Here is a 22459-nt window from a genome sequence, read left to right as displayed (position 1 = left end):
TGCAGAGAACGTGCACATGACTGGCCATTGTTCACCCTGAGGGCCACCAGTAGGCTAGGCCCTGTGACTCCAGCTGACGACATGGTGTTCCTTGAGGATGAAGCTCACTGGGGTTGTGAGCTGAAACATTTCCCGCCTGGGCTAGGTTTGCCCACTGCCTCCCCCGTTTGCTGGGCTGGGCAGCAACAGGCCAAATTGTCCTCCCGCTGCCAAGATTCTTACCGCCACGTGTCTTGCTTGTATCTTGCTTCCAGTGGGCTCCCCCCGAAGTCCTGTGAATAAGACCACCTTGACGCTGATCAGCATCACCAGCTGTGTAATCGGTCTCGTGTGTTCGTCCCACGTCAGCTGCCCCCTCGTTGTCAAAATCACCCTGCACGTCCCCGAGCACCTGATCGCCGATGGTGAGCTCACTTCCGAGGATGTGGCTTCCTCCCCAAAGGGGAAGTTGTCGAGTTGGACAGGGAAGATAGGGAAGCTGGGGGGTCACTGTTACTTGTTACTGTAAGTGAGGGAAAAATAAACCCAGATAAGTGAGGCTTAGGACAAATTTGGATTGTCCACAGATGAGGACAGAAAGCAGGTTAAAAAAAAAACAACAACAACCATAAAACTGAACAGATTACCTCCTCTTCTCTGTACCCACTCCAGTTTCTCATTTCTCTTTGTTTTAAAATAAGCCCCTGTCTTTGTAGAGAAATACAGAGCATGCTGGATACAGGTAGATCGACACTGAGATTCCTGGCTTTTGGGAAGGGAGAGGCTAAGCGGAGGAGAGGAGGTGATTACAAATCAGCCATGCTTTGGTCTGGGTATGCCCGGGTGAGAAACTCCTAATTGCAGTAACTTGCTAAAGCCTAGAACACTGAAGCGATAATTTACTTTCATCCAGGGGGACCCCAATATAATGAGGGATTGAAACAGGTTCTGAGAGGCCCTGAATTTGTTAAGCCCAGAGCACCGAATTGACTTGTATAATGTCTGTTCTCTCTGCTGCTCTAAGGCTGAAGACAGGTGGGGACTGTCCCTGGTGTGAGAGGGCCTGCTATTTCGTGGCATGTGGAGGAGACAAGGCAGCGGGTCCCTGTTCCTTGGGCGAGCGCCAGTGCCTGTGGCTGGGTCTGATGGAGCCATGCCATGGCCATCACAGAGCTGCTGTGTCCCAGGATTCCCTCAGTCCACCCTGATAGAGACGGGACGGGGCAAGGCACCAGGGGGCGGTGTGGCAGGAGGTCCAGGTGGTGGCCGAGCCTCCATCTGCTGATCCCTTGCTCGGGGGCTCATGACAGGCCGGGGCTGGTAGGAGTAGTGATCTCGGCTTGGGGTATTCTGCAGAGCGTCCCTTACTCTGCCTTCAGTGACGTGTGTGTGTGTGCACACGTGTGCGCATTGTATGCACACACAGGCACACCTCCTCTCTCTCTCCTGCAGGGAGCCGCTTCATCTTGCTGGAGGGGAGCCAGCTGGATGCCAGTGACTGGCTGAACCCAGCCCAAGTGGTGCTCTTCTCTCAGCAGAACTCCAGTGGGCCCTGGGCCATGGACCTCTGTGCCCGGCGGCTCCTGGACCCCTGTGAACACCAGTGCGACCCCGAAACTGGTAGGCGGGAGCACCGGGCAGCGGGTAACTGTCAGAGTTCATGCCTCTTGCAATCATTCCCCTAGAAACCCAGACCGTCTCTCCCAATTTTTCCATTGCCTTTGGGAGTCTAGACTGTGCAAGCTGCCGGTGTAGTGTTGGGCCCCCAAGCATGTGGGCTTAAAATGTGTCATCTTCTGGCAGAAGCCTTGGAAGTATCTTTTCTGGGACCCCCACTCTGTATGGACCCGTTTAAGATGACCTCCACACCCATTTGCCATCCATCCATTGGATGTCAGCTACTGGGGCCAGACTCTTTATGCATGTTTATCGCAGAAAATTTGGAAAAGTTAGGAAAGCTCATTGAAGAAAATGATAATTATCTATAATTCTATCTTCTGGAGAAATCATTTTAAAATCGTAATGTCCCTTCTGATCTTTATCTGTGCATGATTTTCAGAGACTCATAAGCACACGAAGTCCAATAGCATTTCCCTGATTTTTTTCACTTTAACATTTTATCATGAAAATTTTCCAGAACCATTAAATAATCGTCAATAACATAATTTTAATGGCTATTTGGTATTCCATTGTACGTCTATATCATAGCTCACTTAAATAGTTCCCTATTATTTGACATTTAGGATGCTTTAAATTTTTAATTTTTACAAATACTACCAAAATGAATATCTTTCCACATAAACGCAGGGCACATCTGAAGTTATAGTCTTCAGATGAATCTTAGGAGAGGGTTACTGGGGCAAAGGAGAGAGACATCTTCCAGGCTGTCATGTTACCAGATGGGGTGGGGCTTCCCTGAGAGGGTCCATATTCATGCACGGCTCTGAGAGCTTTGTGAGCTCCAGGAAACTGAGGAGTGTGGGCCTCTCCTTCCAGGTTGCTGTGCGCTTTTCTTGCAGAAAGGGTTCATCTCCAGTAGTCGTTATAAAGACCTGGTTCCAGTAGATTCGGTTCTACAGATAGATCCTTCCCAGAGAAATAGTATGATGCCTTAGAACAAAGGAAGGGGTATAATGATAGTTAAGACCCCCAAGGGAAATGTGGGGAGTTAGGGGCCAACTGCTCCCACTCTCCGTACCTCACGTACAGCCCCTCACCTCCACTACATACCACACACATATGCCTGTGTATGTGCACACACATACACATATACATACGCATCACACATTCACACACACGTACATATGCATGCACGTGCATACACACACGTGTACACGTACATGTGCACACATACACGCACACACACGCACATATGCATGCATGCATGTGCACACACGTACACTTACACACACGTGTGCGCACATAGTTACATATATACATGCACATGCACATACAAGTACACACATACATACACAGGCACACACATATACAAACGTACACACATGCATATACATACACAGGCACACATAAATACATACATACACGTGCTCACGTACACACACACCCCCACGGGTGTATCTTCTTCAGGTGCTGGGGTGGAGGGATATTAGTAGAGGTTGAGTCCAGGAGATATAGCCTTACTTCTGTCACAACCATTGCTAGATGTCTTTGGGAGAGTAACAGGTGGCAACAATGGCTAAAGTTCACCTTCTTAGGTCTAAGAGTTTTCACCTGGGCCCATCACAGGTCTTCCAGGCCCGCGTGTGGAAGAGAAAGTACAGCATTTTAAACATCTGATGTCTAAGACTGTGCCTACTTACTGCTCCTCCCACGCTGTCAGGCAAACACCAAATCAAACAGATGGGCTGTGCACCCTGCCCGAAAGCCAGTGTGCTCGGGAGAACGGAAAAGTGGCTCATGTCCAAGACGGGGCCTCTCTGTGCAGCAGGTCTCTGGTCCCCACCACTGACTTGGATTGGGAGATCCTGGGACAAGCTGAGCTGTTAAATTCACTTCTGAGAGAACCATGATCCCCAGAGGGCCTTGGAAGGCGCCACTGAGGTGTTATTTATTTTTTCATGAATATAATTTATTGTCAAATTGGCTCACATGCAACACCCAGTGCTCATCCCAAGTGCCCTCCTCAACACCCATCACCCATTTTCCCTTCTCCCCCACCTTCCCATCCACTCTCAGTTTGTTCTCTGTATTTAAGAGTCTCTTACGGTTTGCCTCCCTCCCTCTGTTTGTATCTATTTTTTCCCCTCCCTTCCCCCATGGTCTTCTGTTAAGTTTCTCAAGATCCACATATGAGTGAAAACATGATGTCTGTTCTTCTCTACTGAGGTTTTAAAGAGCAGAAAGCACTTTTAATTACATGTGGGGAGAAGGGATTGGTGTTTTATGCATGGAGGGGTCTTAGAGAGAAACGACCTTCTTACTTTAGATCGATGTGTGAATTCCCCGAGAAGGTGCATAACTCACTCAAAGCCCCCACGGCTTCCTAAGCCATAAGTCTGTGTTCTATCCATCATGAAGTCAGAGCAGAGGTGGGATTATCAAGGGTTGCTTGATTTCCCCAGACATGTCAGATCCAGCATATCTGTCACTGAAAACTATGCAAACAACCATCATTATACTGAGCATGCTCCCCAAGCCAGGAACCGGGTGCCTGCTTGTCCACAGCGAAGTTCCTATCACCTCCCTCTTCAGTCTTCCTAGACGTCTCATTGCTAATCCTTGCTGAAAATGACTTTGGGAAGCCCTCCTCTGCCTGTGGCTTCCCCGTATCTGTGACAATTAATGAATATCCAACTGGAAAGCCATGCGGGAGACTGCAGAGAGGAACCCAAACCCCACAGCAGAGCTAAGGTGCATCGTCTTCATTTGGGGTAGCAGCTGAGAAGTGCTGCTGCGGAGACTTTTGTTTTCATTAATGCTGGAATTGGAAACCCTCCCCCTTCCTGCCCTGCTTCTTCCCGCACGTGGGATGATGTGGTCATCCCACACGCTCATCAGTAAGAAACTTTATCGCCTCCCACACTCCGTCCTAGAGCCTTTCTCCAAAGAGCTGAGTGTGGGAATTGGCTGCAAGTCAAGCCGACGTTATTTTTGCAATCCTCCAGCTAACTCACTTGGAAATGTCACCGTGTTGGGACGTGTGCTTTCCCAGCCATGCCGAGAGGTCTGCCCATATGGAGATGTGGAACAGTGCAAGTGCACGTGTGTACTTGTTCACACACGCACACACACGAACACACAAACCCGCACGCTCAGTCACTGCAAAGGAGCATCCTCTGGGGCCTGGAGCTCTCCTTAGGCAACCTTCCAGAACGTTCCAAAGTTAAGCATGCGTTTACGCATCACCTGCACAGTGGTCCAGAATAGCAGCTGTGGTAGGCAGAATATCCCCCAAGGATATTGTCCCCCTCTTCCCCAGAACCTGTGAGTGAGTTACGTTACGTGGCAAAGATGAATCCGGGTGGCTAAACAACAGGCTTTAGAATGAGAATATTCTGGGTCAACCAGGTGGGCCTAGTAAAATCACTAGGGTCCTTAAAAAGTGGAAGAGGGAGACAGAAGAGGAGGCCAGGATGATACGACACGAGAAGGACCCCACCAGCCACTGCTGGCTTTGTAGCTGGAGGAAAGGGGCACGAGGCAAGGAATGTGGTCAACCTCCAGAAGGTGGAAAAGGCAAGGAAACAGATTTCTCCTCTCCAGGCTCCAAAAAAGAATGTGGGCCTGCAGACACCTTGTTTGTAGCCCCCTGAGACTTATGTCAGGCTTCTGATCTACAGAACTGTAAGATAATAAAACAGTGTTGTTTAAGCCGTGAAGTTTGTGGTCATTTTTATGGCACCTGTAGAAACAGAAGGTGGGAAAGGGCAGAGAAAGAACGAGCATCGTTAACATTACCCTTTGTAGCTCCCAGCCCAGTTCATAGAGGTGGCTACATGGATCTTCTAAACATGCATCAGGGGTCTCCAGAAGAATGAGCTGGAGGAAGCCTGCTGATCTGTTTTCCATGTCAGCCTCCCTCCTACGTTGTAGCAACACACTCTTTGGGAGAGATGTAGCGTACCTGGAGCTCTTAGCCCAGTGCCTGGAAGCCCTCGGCCAAGTGCACGCTGACATTCTCCCCCAGATCTGCCCAGGTTTGGAACCGTAGGTGTGTCTCAGGTCTGGGTGGGCTAACGGCAAACCACTGAGGTTGAATGGCTTAGTGCTCTGGTTGGATCCAGCCAGAGGTTGACTTTTGCTGTACTTTCTAAGGGTTTTTGTTTACAGTTGTATGTTTGCCCGATTGCTTGTTTTCTGATGGAAACACAGACTAGCTGGATTTAGCAACTTCTCTCACTACTCCATCCCCGGACTTTGTTCTGCCAGTTGGGCAGCTGTGGAGGCATCACACACACTTGCTTGATTTCACAGCCCCCGTCAATCCTGGCCACAGACGCTGACTGCCCTTTGCAAGATATGTAGCTTTTATGTGTCTACAAGCAGCACGGGCATCCAAGCTAAATCAGATTTTACTGGCTATCCAAGATTGCCATTCACCAAAATTCTTTCTACCCCAGATCTTTCTAGAGGCCAGTGCTAACCATAGAGAAATGTGTAAAACCTGGCGAGGGCCATTGGTCCAGTTTCCCAGACTCAGTGGAGCCCTCCTCCCCTTTCCTTGATCTGAACCACTGCTTCTCTCTCTTGAACTCAGTTTGGCAGAGTAGCATGGCTTTCAATTTTGTTCTTGCCACCTGGATCACCCATTCATTCCAAACTCCATTAAAACCCCTTCCTTCAGGATGTGCAACTGGCGTACTTCCCTGTCTGCCCTCCCAGGGTCACATGGGACCGTTTGACTCTGGGCCCGCCTCTTGCCTGATGTCTCCACAGGGGAGGAGACCAGGAGGTTAGATGTTACCGTAGTCCAGATGTCTTACAGAGATTGCCCTTTTTAGATGGAGCACACCAGCCAGTTGCATTTAATAAAAGCCAACAGCCACCTGGAGGATAGGTAAGTCAGGGCTTTTGGCCACATCAAGTCCAGCCCAGTCATGTCGGAGGAGCCCTTAAGTCAAGGTTGATCCTTTGATGAGATTTGCACCTCACCCCTTCACCTACAGAATGGGGAATGAGGGAAGGCAGGGGCACCATGCAAGTTACCTCAAGGCATTTGACCTCAAGGGTAGCAAACACAAATCAAGTGTAGCCATTTCCAGGCCTTGCCTGGATCACCTCTTGGTGGGTTTCTACTCTCTGGCAGTGTGGTGGCCTGTGCATGCCTTCTGCAGGGCACAATCCATCCTGGTTGGGCACCTCTCCGTGGCCGTGACACGTCTCTCCATTGGATTCCTGTGAACACCACCACAGAGCCGGCACGTCATGTGTTCCCCGCCATCTGTCACAGCAGATGCAGAGACTGTAACACTTCGAGCTTAGGAGGGCATCCAACACCCTTGTGGGGTCTTTAAAATTCACAGCTAACAGTCGGAGCTTGTGCTCGCATGAAACCCCTCTTAAAGTCAAGATTTAGCATTTGGTTGCCATAGCAACTTCCCTCATCAAGTCTGAACTCCTTTTCCGTGTAGATGGACCAACTGGTTTTGAGGAGGAATACAGAAGGGGGGAGTTTGGTGGGTTCCGGAAATGAGGATCGTTTGAGAGGCAGATTTTGGATATCCTCAGACTCTAGCCTGGTATGTTTGAAAATGTCTCTGTTGATCCGGCTTTGGGCCACATATGACATTAGATGGAGGGAAGCTCTATCTATTGTCGGCAGCGGGTCCCCACGTGGTAATGAGTGATGGAACCTCACAAGGAGATAATGACTGTGAAGGCAATTTGAGAAAGGTGAATGTACTCTACAAATGGTAGGTATTGCCATCATTAGGAAAATCAGGCTTTGCTTGAACTCTCAGTTGTTACTGCATTTATTTTTACATGTTTTGCAGTAACTAGATCTCGAACGTGGAAGGACTCCCTTTTTGGTCAATCCTTAAGTCTAGGGCATGGCCTCTAGCCAAGACCCTTCTAAGAGTCGGAGTGATGGGCTCAGCAGCCTCATGAGGTTACTTCCTGTTTTTCAACGTCCTACCCATGCCTGATGTCCATAGGGACAGCTGGGAAATGATCTCCTGAAGGGAGAAGCCTGTCTGTGAACTAGACCCACTAGTTGCCTTTTATCTCTGCATCTTGAGAGTTGGTGGTGGTCGTGTTGTCTGTAAATTCAGGGCAAAATTTGAAATGATATAATAGTTTTCCATTTTGCACTGTTTATAAAATCCCTGCTTATGCAAATAAACAAAACAAAACAACAGCAACAACAAAAAACCTAACTTTGTTCCTGCCCTTGTGTGGCTTATAGTCTAAAGTCCATGCTTTCTTTGGAATTGGTAAGATAGGAAGGCTGACCCCTTAGTAATTTTCTTCTTTTATGATCCTCTGGTACTTGCCTTCTTTATCTTCCTCTCTCCTGGAGAAACGTCATTCATCTGAAAGCTTTATTATCATTTCCCTGATTTCTAGCTTTGTTTTCCTATGTTCCACTCCTAGCTCCCTGACCATTCTTGGACACAGCTCAGCACCACTGAAGCCAGTAACTGTGAGCCTATTGTGAATCTAGCCCACGTGGAAGCCTGAGTTTCCCATACAGGAGACAAAGTACTAACCTCATACTCTGTGTGGACACCCCCTAAACTAAGAAGTGAACTAATTGTCACTCCACTCCTCAGCACCTTGAGCTAAACAGGTGTGGGGGAAGAGAATGGGTGTTACCTGGTAGTGGGGCCCTGATGGTCAGTAGCTTATAGGCCCATCTGGAAAAGAAAGATTAACCTTAGATCCGAACAACAACAACAAAAAACTCCTTCCTTTAGAACCTACCCAGTCCCTTCGCTCTAGGACGGTGGGGACCCCTTGCTTCATTTTTATTGTTTTTTATCTTGGAAAGCAGAAAATCATACTCCAAGCTATGTATATCCCTTTTTAGAGTCTCTTCCTAGAAAGATGAAGAAACTTTATGTCCCTTGTCTTTTCAAGGCATGCCACTTTTACTATTTACAAATGGTGGGAAGTCATACCCTGTCCTTCTACTACCTATGAACTAACCAGCCAGTGACAGAGTTCACACGAGTGCTGCACTGGCTCCGGTCTCAGCAGTTTAGGGATACACAGCATTGCTTAAGGATTACTAATATAAGGGCACAGCAGCAAATGTTTCCATGATCAGTACTAAGTGGAGCAATGATTCTTAATCCTTGGGGGTCTTGATTTTGCTTGTAAATCAGAAGAATGTTGTGGAATCCTGCCGTGAGGAGATGTGCGTGCGCGCGCGCGCACACACACACACACACACACACACACACACACACGGTGTTGCATACAGTTCCAAAGGGGTTGTGGACCGCTTGGTATATTAACGGAGTAACTAATGGTAAGGAAGCATAGTAATGTTCTAAACAAATATAGAATTGTGGATGGTTCTTCTGTTTAAAAGCTCCAAAATAATTAGCCATTTTCATTTAAAAATGAAAACCCAGAGTTCCTAGAAAACCATGAGAAGTATAAGTGACCTCTTCTAAGTATGTCATTGTTCTATGGGCTAATGGCCTGGCATGGTGTGAATAAAGGTCCAGAGATGGACCGTCATAAGCTCAAATATGAACTCTGCCATTTATAAGCCGTCTCCAGATCCCTCAATTTTTCTGAGCTTCAGTTTCCCCTATCAGCATAGCAGAGCTAATAATACCTACTTTTCAAGTTTCTTAGAAATATTTGATGAAATACATCGCTTATGTGCTCTTTAAATACTTATTGATCACCTAATATGCACCTTGCAGTAGACTTGGCGCTGAGAAAACACGGTTGAAAAAGTTCTTTTGCTCAGAGTTCTTGTTCTTTGTGTTTACCGAGCACATATAGTAGGCTCCTTGCAAATGTTAGATTCCTCCACTAGAGAAAATTAGCACGTAGTGGAAAATGGGGAGATTGGGGGTGTGTTCATTCCGTGGGCAGTAGAGATGGGGATGTGTGACATAATGGGATTTATGGTTTCTTCCACACCATTATTAGAGTCTGAGTTTAATCTGATCATTTCACGTTCATTTTCTCAAACAGACATGTTAATCAATTCCTTCATGTTTCTTTTCCTTCTTCCTACCCTGCTTCTAAGGGGAATGCCTTTGCTACGAAGGTTACATGAAGGATCCAGTACACAAGCATCTTTGCATTCGGAATGAATGGGGCACAAACCAGGGGTAAGTGAGGGGATGGCAGATGAGCCGGTTCCCAGATGTCACCCTTCTTCATGCAGACAGGACGCGGAACAATTGCGTGTAGAGGAACGGAGCTAAGGGTGGTTATATTCTGAATAGCGAATGGGTAAAAATGTCACCATGCGTTTCCATATTTATACCATTCCAGTGACGTCCGTGTCATCTTTTTCTCCATTTACGAGTTCAGAGATGATGCCTCTGACTCGCAGCCCCACAGCCTCCAGCTGGGATCTGAAAATCAAGCTGTCCCTCTCCTCCTTTGCATTCTACCGCCAGCCACCAGGATTCCACAGGCAGAACTTAGCTGTTGATTTTGTTGGAGACACACGAAGCCACACAGACTCCCGTGGAGCTCTCCCAGAGCTCAAGGGGCTTTGTGAGACTGACGTGAGGACACACTCGTTTCCCCCACCACTGTCAGCAAGGGGGAATTGTGGGAATGCTCGGTACCAAGTAAGGGTATTTTGCCCGGATCCCCAGTAACCATTTCTTTCAGAGACCTTTGCTTTCCCCCAAGCACACATGACTGGGATAGAAGTTATCTTGTCTTGGATTTTTCTTTTATTTTTTTTTACATTAAAAAAATTATTGTGATGAAATACACACCTCATAAAACTTACCATTTTCATCATTTTTAAGTGTACCATTCAGCGGCATTCAGGACATTCGCATTGTTGTGCAACTGTCACCACTGTGCATCTTCTCTTGCTTTTTAGAAGCAACTTTCTACTTTGTCTTGGGTGCTGAGAGCTTGCTTTCTGCGTTGGCTCCCCCATGGAGCAGAGTGGATAGAGAAAGGGGTCGATAAACACTAACTAATAATAGCAGTCGATGGAACAGGGAAAACTAGAAAGAGATCAAGGCAAAAGCCATCTGAGAGTGATTGCTTTTCTGCTGATTAGAAATGTTTTTGCAGCCTGACAAGGTGGAAAAAGGAACCACCATCATTTCGCACATTGCCATGGAGGACTCATATTCCCAGGGTTGATGATCAGCCCCCTCTGTGTGATTCTGAAGAGACCAAGCCTAGAATATTGAATGTAGTTCTGGTCTCTCAAAGCAATAAATATGGAGACAAATGGGTGAGAGTTTGGAGAAGAGCAATAAAAATGATTGAAGAGCCCAAGGGAGTGATTTATGACAAAGGGTAGAAGAACTCAACTCAGAGAACTGGCCAGCTGATGACTAAGTCAAGGCGTGATAGATGCCCATCGACGTTAGAAGAGGGCAAATGTTCTGGAACGGGTTGAGGTTGAGGAATAAGGACAAGAGGGAATGAAGTTAGGGAAAGGAAATCTGAGTCACAGGTCAGAAAACTTGAGGAAGTCAAAATGCCATGAAATTTTTCTGTTAGTGAAAATGAAGGATTGCTCTGTTTCCACTGAACCTGAGATCGCATCGGAGAGGCTGCCCCCCACGATTTGGAGGAAGGTGTTAGTAGAAGGGTAAATGCACATGAGGTAGCGTCTTGTTGAAAGATGGGTGGGGAGGGCAGAAGGCTTGGCTGATAGATGTCAAGTGGCGTATGAATAAAAGAGTGCCACTCGCTGTTTAAAGTCCCCTTAGTCCCCTCACTCTTCTGACCCCTGATACGTTTGCATAGTGGATGGGGAGCCAGGATATTAGCTTCTGTGGTGGCTGAGCATCTTGGTTGGCTAGGATTCTTACTGAGTAAAATGTTGTAAAGGGTGATGGATAACCAGCTCTCTATCTCTTAGCCTGCAAACTTGCTGCTGAAGAAAACAACGACAAAATATCATTTCGCTTTTTGCCCTGAATGATCCAGGCTGGCCCTCTGCAGTGATTGGATTTGGTGGCTAATCGCTCAAGCCTCCACATCCCTCGCCTTGCAGACAGATCATGCGAGGACGGGCCTGGCCTCACTTGGTAATTGCACAGGGTTTGTCGTTCCTTCTGGCTGCGTGTAGAGGCAGTCTTAGGATGTAGACGAGAGCCTCCAGGGACTTGGTGGAGGCCCCACGTTGGTGTCATTTAAAATAAGACAGGCTAAAGCAGCGAGTCGCAGACTGACAGGAACATTAGCCCCAGGAAACAGACAAGGAGACCTAATCTGTCATTTCCATCTCTAATTTCCATTATTCTCTGATCATCACTGTCTGCGAGGTCTCGTTTTGGACACTAATAAAATAATGGAGCAACTGTTAGGAGGGAAAAAAGTGACTGTCTTGGGGATAATGGAGCCAGGAGTGATAAGCAGCATGCGTTTATATGTATATAAAAAAGTGCCAGACAAATGACCGCATTTTCCCCATAAAATGACAAGATGAATGAAAAGTGGAGGATGCCATACATCTTGATTTAAATCAGGGCTCTGATGCCACGTTTCTCCGAATGATTCTTGCAAAATTAATCGAAATTGATTTGAACGTGAAGTCTGTCACTTGAGTTGAAACCTGCCTGACAGATTGCCAACTAATGATACGTATTGGGGTATTATGGAAAAATCGATGGTGGGCCTCATTTTCCTGAATATTTAATGTTCCGGAAGGTGGAGATAAGCAGCGTGTGTGGGTATTTATGTTTTTCACCTGGGATCCTTGTATTGCGTATATAAAAATGGCTGAACATTCTTTTGAAGTAGAACAAGCAAATCCCAGGCCGGTAATCTTTAAAGTGAATTCCCTTGTGAAGAATCTAGGCTAATGTATAAGGGAAAAAGTAGCAATAAGCATCCGTTATTTCAGGCAAGGAACAAAATGGATTAAGGACACAAATGCAGAAAATTACAAATGGATGATTTGGTGAGGCAGAGAAGTTAACACCTGTAACTTCACCCAGCCTCTGCCTTGTGCTTTGGTTTACCTAGACCCATGTGTGGCTGCGCGTGCACCTACGTGCACATGTGTGTGGTGAATGTGCGTGCATGGTGTGCGAATGTGTGGCGTGCGCATGTGCATGTGGGTGAGTGAGCGGATTAGTATGTAGAAATCCTCTCACTACTGTGCAGCGTCATTCATGGTTTCAACAAATATCTCCTCCATTACCTATTGTACCAGGATGAGCTAGATTGCTAATTATAAGAAGATGTGGTCTCTGCTCTGGAAGAACTAATAGTCTAGATAGATAATGGGCACATAATGAAAAAATTACATTCAATTCTAAGACCTATTAAAATAAAGGTGTGAGCAAAGGTCCATGTGATTACAGTTTAAGGGGTGACTTATGTGACACCTGAGAACCGAGAATAGGATTTCGTGGAGAAGTTAGATTGTGAACTGTTCAATGTAGCAGCTAACATAGGTAATTCCGAGCAAAGGAAACAGCACATGCCAAGGCGTGGAGATACAAGAAGCATGGCTTTTCCAGGAGTAGCAAATAAATAGCCCAGAGTAGCTTAAGAATGCAGTTAACAGAGACAGGAGAAGAGGATGATACAGTAAGGAAAGACTCGCTCTTGAAGAGCTCTTGCTTTCTAAGGTTTGGGCCACGAAAGTTCCATATACGTGCCCTTAAAATTGTTAGCAGGAGGGAGAAATTCCAAGGTGTCTGTATATTTGGTGGGATATTCCCTCATTATACATTATCATTCTGGGTCCTTCAAAATAAATTAAAATAACCCTAAAAAGAAAACAAAACAACACACACACGCACACGCACGCACACACAAAATGGAACAAACCCGCACATATCCTCTTGAGACTATCTAAATGTGTATTTATTTATCTGGATTCTGCACGTAGAACATAGTCCTAAAATTATTCTGTAGATAAAGTTGTCAAGATCAAACAGCAAAGAAGGACAGAATAGGGCACCATATATATAAGGCACGTGAGTCAAAGGGGTTGCCAACAACCATTTTTTGGTGACTCTGGTTCTACCGAAAATGCCCAAGGAAAAGTGAGGCAGGTTGAGAAATGTGTGAGTGGATCCGGGTGGTGAATCTAGTCACCGTAGTGCACCCAGGTGACAGGATCAGGTCACAAGTTGTAAAATTGTTGAACTCATTACACAAGAGGCTCCTGTTCAATAGAAGTAAAAATAGCTTCAAAAAGATTTAAACGAAGTCATGAATGACAGATTTCTAATGAGTTACTAAAAGAACATGGGATGTTTGAGGTTACATTTTTGGTCTTCAAGGTTGGCAACAAAAATCAATCATTTCCTGCCACAGCATCCCGGTGACAGGGTTGTCCAGCAGAGGACCCAGGATAAAAGGGTCTTACCCCCAGCATGAGGCTTTACCATGCCTTCTGTCTAACCTGTATGAATTCACTAAAAAACCCTCAGCCTCCTATCCCTGTGGCTTTATAGATACAGCCAGAGACTATTAGAGTATGTATTTAGTATTTGTTTGCTAGGACAACAAGGACAAATGGAAAATTTTCACAGACAAGAAATGAAACCAATAAATGAGGCTGGAGGAGGCAAGAGAGATTGATTTACATGAACACATTAGAGGAGGGAAAAAAAAACAAATTTATTTAGCTACTTTGGAGATTATTAAGAAAGGCTATCAATAGTTTTTTGTTGTTGTTAAATCAAAAGTGTGCCCAAGGGCTTCTAGATACATTTTTCAGGACACCACATTAGATAAAATTCATGCATTTGAAGATTCCCTGTAAATAATAGCCTGACTTCTTATTCTGGCATCTCAGATACAGAGGGCAACACCAAGGAGATTTCCCACTAAAGAACCATCACATATCACTAGATTTCAATGCGGAAGGGTTGTGATCGGGTGATAATTCATGAGAGGGGAAGAGCCGGCAGTAGGAAACGAACAGGTGTTTCTCTAAGGCTGTAGAAGCCATTGTCAGGAATGGCCCTGCTCATCAGAACCTTCTTTCACTGGCTGCTCAAGAGGCAACACGTTCACCATGGCATCCCCAGATAAGAACACATGTGTGCGTGCACATGCACACACACGCTCGCTCTCTCTCAAACAGCCCACGCTGCCTTAATCTGGCCTTTCCATTGTGCCAGGTGCTTACTGTTCTCTCCTTCTATTTCTACCACGTCTGCCTGCTGCACCCTCCCAAGAGTGACTGCCTGGGGATTCTAAATCCATATAAGGAGCAAATGTCCCACCCTGTAGAATCCAGTTTCCTTTTCAAGCCAAGAATGAGGACGGTGTCGGTCATGGTTAGCTTCAGTCCCTCTTTCTGGCTCAAAATACATCCTTGATGGCAGTAAATGGGAGGGGGGCTGCCCAAATGATGCCATTGGTAACATTTGTCTGGAGACAACTCTCAGTACAATGACCAGAGCTCAGTGGAGAGGATGCCTCTGCCTCTGGGTTCTAGGTATCGAGCAGAGACCAGGCTCCCCCGATTACTCAAAATGATCCCAAACCCACTCTCACCTCCTGACCACCTAGAACTGAGCAAAGACCTCCTCACAGCTGTCTGACAGAGGGCCACTGCTCGCCCATTGGATGGCAGCATCTGGGATGCCGACGTGCATCTCTGATCCCAAGTCCCGGTCTTGGGCGGTGTTTGGCCTACGTTGACCTGCCCAAAGTCTCTTCAGAAGTGACTCAGACAGAGTCAGACAGTCCTGGGTGACATACAACATTTCCTGACTTCCCTTTGTCCATTTCTAGCTCACTGTCTGGCTTTTATTTCCCCTCCCACGTGTCACTGATTTCTGTGTCACCGATGCCCCATTCACCTTCCCCCACCCCCTCAGACAAGATTTCCAAGCCAGCCTGGTACTGCTCTTTGTATCTCTGGGTGCGCTCCCCCCCGCCCCCGCCCTCCCGACCGCACTGTCTGTGCCAGCTCCTGTCACTGCCATGCCATGCACAAATGGGATTATCTCCCCATTAGCTCTCTTTTTGTTCTCCTTTTCTCTGTTTCTCTGTGTGTGTGTTGTATGTGACTCTTTCTAATTATACCTAACTTATTCACATATTCCTGACAAGGGTTCCCAGTGTTTGGACCCTTATTTCTCATTCTTCTTTTCTTCCCTCCTTTTTTCTTTGCTTCTGTCTCCCCTACTTCCCCCAGGAGTCGATGGAAACGTGGCTGTCCTTTCTCCCACCCATTTCAATGTCAAACAGATCTTCATCTTAGCTCGTAGAATTCAATCTAAAGCTCCTAGTTTCCTCTCTCTTTAGAAGCCTCGCTGTAACCTGATTCCAGCTGAAATATTGTCCATGGAAGGAGAACCAACCCCTCCCCTGGACAAGCAGGCGGGAACTGAGCAATTGAACACAGATCTCCACCCGCCAGGACCCCCTCAGTCAGGTGTAATGGGATTGGTTCCCCCACTCGGCTTGGGAAACTGCACCTCGTTCTCGGGGATTTTCTCAAGTGAAAACATGTTTGACTTGACCCATTTTCACAAAAAGCGTGCGGTCAGTCTGCTGAGTACAGTGCTAGACCTTGTATGTTGCAGATAGACATCTGGCTAGAAGAGCAACTGAAGCCTGAAACCTAGCCCGTGTTCACCAAGGCAAGCAAACCCTGAGACAAAGGCGATGTTTGTCCAGATGGGCCCCTTTTTCTAATTTGCACAGAGGCGCTTAATGAGCTGCGCTGAGCCTGGCTGTGGTCGTTTTAGGTGGTGCCCTTTGCTCCCCTCTTAGAGGCAACGGTAACCTTCTTGGTTACTTAGGATGATACAGAAGCAAAATACGTCATTAGTAATTGACTCCCCAGTGCATCTGGGCAGCTTATTTAAAATACGGATTTCTGATTTCTGCCCCTAGAGATTTTCATTTCACAGGTCTGGGAGAGGGTCCACAATCTGTACCTACAAAAAGTTTCCCCAAATGCTTCTGAAGCACAGCAGAAGCATTTCTTAATGCTTAAGTCTTAAGACTTAAGAACCCTTCCTGAGCTGGAAGTGGAGTCTCCAGACCCCTTGGGAGGGCACCCTCTTGTCACTGTACCCACCCCCTGCAATGCAAGTAACGGATTTGTAGACTGTGGCTGAGTGCATCCTAAAGGATCCTTGAATTTTACTGATTGGGAAATAGAGAGCCAGAGAGGTGAAGAAACTTGCTTAAGGTTACAGAGCCGGTGGCCACACTTGACAGTGATGGGTGGGTATCGGAGCTAAGTCAGTCAGGTAAATATAGGTTTCAAAGGGAGTACAATGTGAATCGCATAGAACACCCTGAAGGTCAGTTACCAGCTGTAGATGAGACGTGGACGTTCTGTGCTCTCCACCAGCTTCTCCGAACCCTCCTCCCCCTGGGACAGAGGGGCCTCACTGTGCCACCCTTCCCTGAGTGACGAGCGTCTGCAGTCGCCCCCTGCTATACTGCCAACCCCCTGGAGGAGGGTGTAGCTATCACAGTGTTCTCTCTGACTAGTCCAGTCACGGCACCAAGAGACTTATTTTAAACAGTGCCGGAGGCGGGAACACTCATATTTCCTCCAACATGACCATCAGGGTGAAAAAAAAATCAACCTCAATTTACCCTCCCATCTGCTCAAGAATGGAAGATAAATTGTTTCAATTTTATAGAAATGAATGTTTTATGTCTTGCCCATGCTTTCCAGATAGTGTCCTGAATTTATATATTCTACTGAATGCATGGCTATTTTCCACTAGGAATGCTCGCTGGACCTTCAGCTTCCTTGGGTTTTGGTCTAAGAATACTAGGTTTGAGAGTGCTGTCATTTTCCCTGGCTTTGGAGGTCTTGGCTATATATCTTTTTTTTTCCCCTCTAAAATAAATAGAAAAAAAAATCCACTCATTATCCCATGCTCAGAGAAAACTACCATTACCATTTTGGCACATTTCCTCCCAATTTCTTTTGCTATGCATCAAAAGTTTTGCTTCCCACTGCCCCCCTCGATTCTGTATATATTTTTGTTCTCTTTCATAATTTAACAATAAGCATGTATTACTCTTATAATCACAGAATTTGGAGGAAAAAGATAAGGAAGGAAGCTTTAAAAGTATCTTTGTGGTACATTACTATTGTCAGGACTTTTTCCACGAGAAAGTTATTATTATTATTTTTTTTAATCAGAGAGCGCAGCATAGGGGAGAGGGGCAGAGGGAGAGAGTGAGAGTTTCAGGCAGGCTCCGTGCGCATCATGCAGCCCGACACAGGGCTTGATCCCATGACCCTGGACTCATGACCTGAGCTGAAATCAAGAGTCAGATGCTCAACCGAGCCACCCAGGCGCCCCCATGAGGAAGTTACTCTTAATGGCTACCTTCCATTTTAACCTGATTTTAGAGGAAAGGAGAAAGTGGTTCAGGGTCTAGCATTCTGGTCAAACTCTAATAAAACATTTCTGTAGGTCTGGATAGCAAAGGGCTGGATGAACCCCAAGCAGTGAGCCTCACATTCAGCACAGTGTGTTTAATGCAGTACAACTTCAATGTCACTGAAGACGTTGAGCCCTCGCATAATGCTGATTAGTAGCTGTGATAATGCTGGACTCAGTGTTTGTTTTTTAATATCACTAATCTTGATAAAAATCCTACAAACTGGTTAAGAGGTGAGTAGTTAGCAGTGGTTATTCCACCTACAATTTCTGTGAAAACAATTTTAGTAAAAATAATCGTAAGGTTTATTCTTCCTAGAGAAGTATTTTTGGATTCTTATTCAGACGTTCATCCTGTAATGATCTTTTTGAAGTTTTAACTTCATGTAATTTCAGAAACTGGAGAGCAAACATTTTGTCTCTACATATTTGTTTTTTGCCTTTTCTTTTTATAAAAGGGATGCATGTAACTGGTAGAAAAATTAGGGAAAACACACACACACACACACACACACACACACACACACACACCAGTAAAAAGAAGAAAATCCAAACCACATGAAGTACCATTCCCTGGAGGGAACTCATTGTGACCTTTTGTTTGTTTAGGTATATTTTTTTTAACAAAAATTGCATCATATTGTTATAGGTCTTGCTTTGTTTTACACACACACACACACACACACACACACACATACACACACACGTATGTATAATGAAAACGGTGCCTAGTATTATTTGAGACTCAATAGTATGATGACCAGAATCACAGAGTGGTAAACAGAACTGTCTGATGCCAACATCTAGGCTCTTATTAAACCATGATGTAGCTTAACAATTGGGATAATCTTTTTCCAACCTTATAGGCTCCTTTCCATCAAGCTTATTAACCATTCCACAAGGTTTTCCACACCAAGAGTAGCATTATTTGCTTGAGGAGATACAGCCAAAATCAAGCTTTCCAGTCAAGGTTGCCCTTTGGATCCAAGACCCTCAGATGTAGAGGGCCCCAAATTTCAGTGTGCAGGACCTTGGACAGCTGCTCAGAGCCCCAGTGCCGCACTAGCCTAGTTAGCCTGGGAGGTGGATGATCCCATCAGCTGCCCAGACCACAGTTCTCAGCATGGACTTCCTCCCATCCTGACGTACAACAGGGACTCCTTCATTTGTAGCCACAGGAGAAGGGTGACTTTAAATGGAGTGAGGTCTTGCCATTGTGGGATGGTCATAAATGGGAACACAGTCTACACTGAAAGCAGCCCATGTGGAGTAGAATTAACATCAGTGCCAGGGAGCCATAATACTTTGCATGCCTGGTGTTATAGTACTCCCCACACTCTGCCCTTCAAGTGCTATAGTAATAGAATTGATATTAATATTAGTAATAATAATAGCTGACACTTCCATAGTCCTTGCGATGCACCAGCCACTCTTCTCCATATTTTTCTTGTACCAACACATGTGATTCTCATCTCAATGCTATGAAGTAACTACTATTGTCACCATTCTATAGGTGAACCTCTTGAATATTGCAGCAATATTGAGAGTCTCATAAGCCAAAAAAATAAAAAGAAAAGAAAAAGAATCTTGGTCCCTAGAGAGAATTTTCTTGCGTCTAATCCCTCAAGAGCTAGAGTCTCGAAATGAAATGAAAGCCAGAGAGAAGCCACAGTTCAGCCTTGGGGCTCTAGGGGCAGGGGATCCATGAGTTGACGTCTGGATTAAAACAACGGCAAGTGTGTGGTCTGTAGTTAAGCATCTCTTTCAAAATGATGTAGAGTCCCAGGGAAAGCCACAAGTCACTAGAGGGACCTTACTGGAGACCTAATAAACACAGTAAATGTCATTGGCTTCTTGCCCAATCCAGGTTTGAAAAAGCACTCAGACACATCCTGGGGGCCCCAGGCTGGTAACTGTCTGTCAGGGGCAGGCATCTGCTACTGACTAGCTCTGTGCTGTGGCCAGTGTGGAACCACGGCCATGTGTTCAAGTCAAGATGGCCCATTACCATAGCAGGGGACATGGCAGAGCCTGTATGGATCACATTTACTCATTTACCAGCACAATCGATGGAAAATAAAACACCTACTCAGGTCCTTGTTTTTCACAAAGATTTCAGAGCTCTTGCCCAATAGGTCAGGAGTGGTATCTTCATGTTTGAGCCATCCATCCATCTTCCCCAAGCTACTTGGCCTAGCAGAAAGGTTGTCTGGAATATGCTCAGAGGTTTTTCCTTCCAGGGATAGGATTGGGTATCGTTAACTAAACTTCACTTAATAGCCTTGATAAAACCATTTCATCCGTGCAGGGAGGCTGTGGGTTCCTCACTTCCAAGAGGATTAGTGTTCACCCGCTTACATTTTCAACTGTAAGGGAGGCAGCAGAGCATAATGGGAAGAGCATAGAGTTGGACTCAGACACATTTGGGCTCAAATCTCATTTCTTTTATTTAAAAGCACTGCATTTGGGGCTGAATTCATAACAGTTTTGAGTCTCAACTTCATCAGTAAAAATAAGGATACTAAGTATCGACTTCATAGAGTTGTTATAAGGTTTATGAGGAAAACATAAATAAATATGTTGTACTCAATAATGCTAAATAAAATATGGAAGCTCTCAATAAGTGATGGCATTGAGTTTTGCACTGGCATGGCCTCATTTATGTTCTTTGACCTACCACCAAATGATGTGATCTTAACATCAGTTCGGCAAGTTGGGTTTAGAATAACCTACCGCTGGAATTTAAACTTCACCAGGGCATGAACAATGCCTCGAATTTCACTGCATTGTCACATCCTAACACACTATTATCTCTTACCTCCTGTAAATAATAATGGGTAATACTCACAGGGTGCTTTCTACATGAAGGCATTATTTGTAAATGCTCTGAGAATGTTCATATCGTTCCCTCTTCACATTGTGCAGATGAGGAAGCCATGACATAGAGGGTCCAATAATGTGCTCAAGGGCACACTGTACCAATGGCAGGAGATGGAATGTCCCCAGCAGTCTGACCCTGTGTCTAGGCTCTCAGTGTGATGGATGAGGACAAGTGTGGCCACCATGTGGCCTCTCAGGGTAAGGCCCTCCCAGCACCCAAGGCCCCAGCACTTGTTTCCAGCCTGATTGAACTGCTTGCTTCCTGACCATACTTACTTTTTACTTCACCCCCTCCCCACTTTTCCTCAGGACATGTCTTCCCTTCCAAGTACTCCCCCCTTATCCTCTCAGTTAATTCTATCCATTTGCCAAGGTCCTGCCCAAATACCTGCTCCTCCATAAAGTCTTCCCTCCTTCACCAGTTGGAATTCATCTCTTCCTCCTTTGGACTGCCTCAGACCTTGTGGCAGTTGCTACATTATGCCTTGGTATTTCTATTCCTCTACTGGTCTTGACTCCTTGTAGACCATAAGACCTTTGGAGCAAGAGTGTAATTTTGAGTCTCATTCTCAAGCACATACTGTCAGACATAGAATATGTGCTCAATAAAAATCGAATAATTGGTGAGATTTCAAGCATTATGAGAAATAGACTATCAGGGAGGACATTTATGTCAGGCGCAGGAAGGATGGAAGGTCGTGATACCACTCACAGCACATCACTTCCACGGAGGACTTCTTCTGTGCCAAACACCCTATTCAATCTTCACGGTAGTCCTGTAAGGTCCAGTCCACTAGGAACTTAAGTGAAGAACTGAGTTCATACAGCATATTGGTTAGGACTGTACAAGCATACCCCTTGAGTCCAAATCCTGGTTCTACCACTTACTGGCTCTACCCACTTCCCTTGAGCAGATTACTTAAGCTCTCCGTGCCGTAACTTCCTCTCCTGTGAATGAGGATAATAATAATAATACCCACCTCATAAGGTAGGTAAATGAGAATCATGGAAAGTGAGAGTATCTAATGCATGGGAGTTAGCATCAGGCATCATAATACCTGCCAGGCAGATGGTTTTCAGGAGGGAGGACTTGCTTCCGTTATTTAAAATCTCTCAATTTTGACCATTGACCAGCAGTTCCTGCCCAGGCTGGGGTTGTTGTTGTTGTTGTTTGGTTGGTTGGTTTGGTTTTAACTTTCTTTCCTCTCTGTCAGCATCAAAGCAGTCATCCTGAAGAAACACCCCTGCTCGTCAAAGCTTCGTCTCTCCCTTTGCCAAATTGTTTCCTAACAGGCAGAGGAGGGTGCTGTTGGACGTACAAGCCTAAACTCAAGCCTTCTTCCTAATTACACCGCAGTCAGATTTTCCACGCAAGCCCCTAGCGTGGCAGGATGCCCTCTTTGAAGTCATTAGTCTCCACAGCAGGGAGAACACATCATCAAAGGCTCCGTTTCCCAGCAACCCCTGCTGTGCCCTTGTGCACCAGAGGAAGACTCCCGTTTCCCAGCAACCCCTGCTGTGCCCTTGTGCACCAGAGGATTGCAGAGGGAGAGAGCAGAGCCTACAAGTGCATTAAGTCTGTTCTTCTCTCCTCTGGCCCTGAACTGCGATTCCTTTGAACTGAAGCCCAG

General features: G+C 45.9%; 1 protein-coding gene across 5 annotated transcripts in view; it reads left to right on the top strand.

Moving 5' to 3' along the window:
* ASTN1 (astrotactin 1) overlaps positions 1-22459 on the top strand; it is a 303494-nt gene that overhangs the window by 153158 nt on the left and 127877 nt on the right. For 3 of the 5 annotated variants that reach the window (XM_060643586.3, XM_060643584.3, XM_060643587.3), the window contains exons 6-8: positions 255-404; positions 1432-1599; positions 9653-9737. In XM_060643586.3, coding sequence (XP_060499569.1) covers positions 255-404; positions 1432-1599; positions 9653-9737 — 403 coding nt within the window. Of the gene's footprint in view, positions 1-254; positions 405-1431; positions 1624-9652; positions 9738-22459 lie in introns of all 5 variants that reach the window. The other 2 variants (XM_060643585.3, XM_060643583.3) reach the window with 1 other exon arrangement.

This window comes from Panthera onca, chromosome F1 (genome assembly GCF_046562875.1).
Source record: "Panthera onca isolate mPanOnc1 chromosome F1, mPanOnc1 haplotype 2, whole genome shotgun sequence".
Taxonomy (NCBI): domain Eukaryota; kingdom Metazoa; phylum Chordata; class Mammalia; order Carnivora; family Felidae; genus Panthera; species Panthera onca.
Note: the sequence above shows the minus strand (reverse complement) of the source record. Positions and strands in the feature narration are given on the sequence as shown.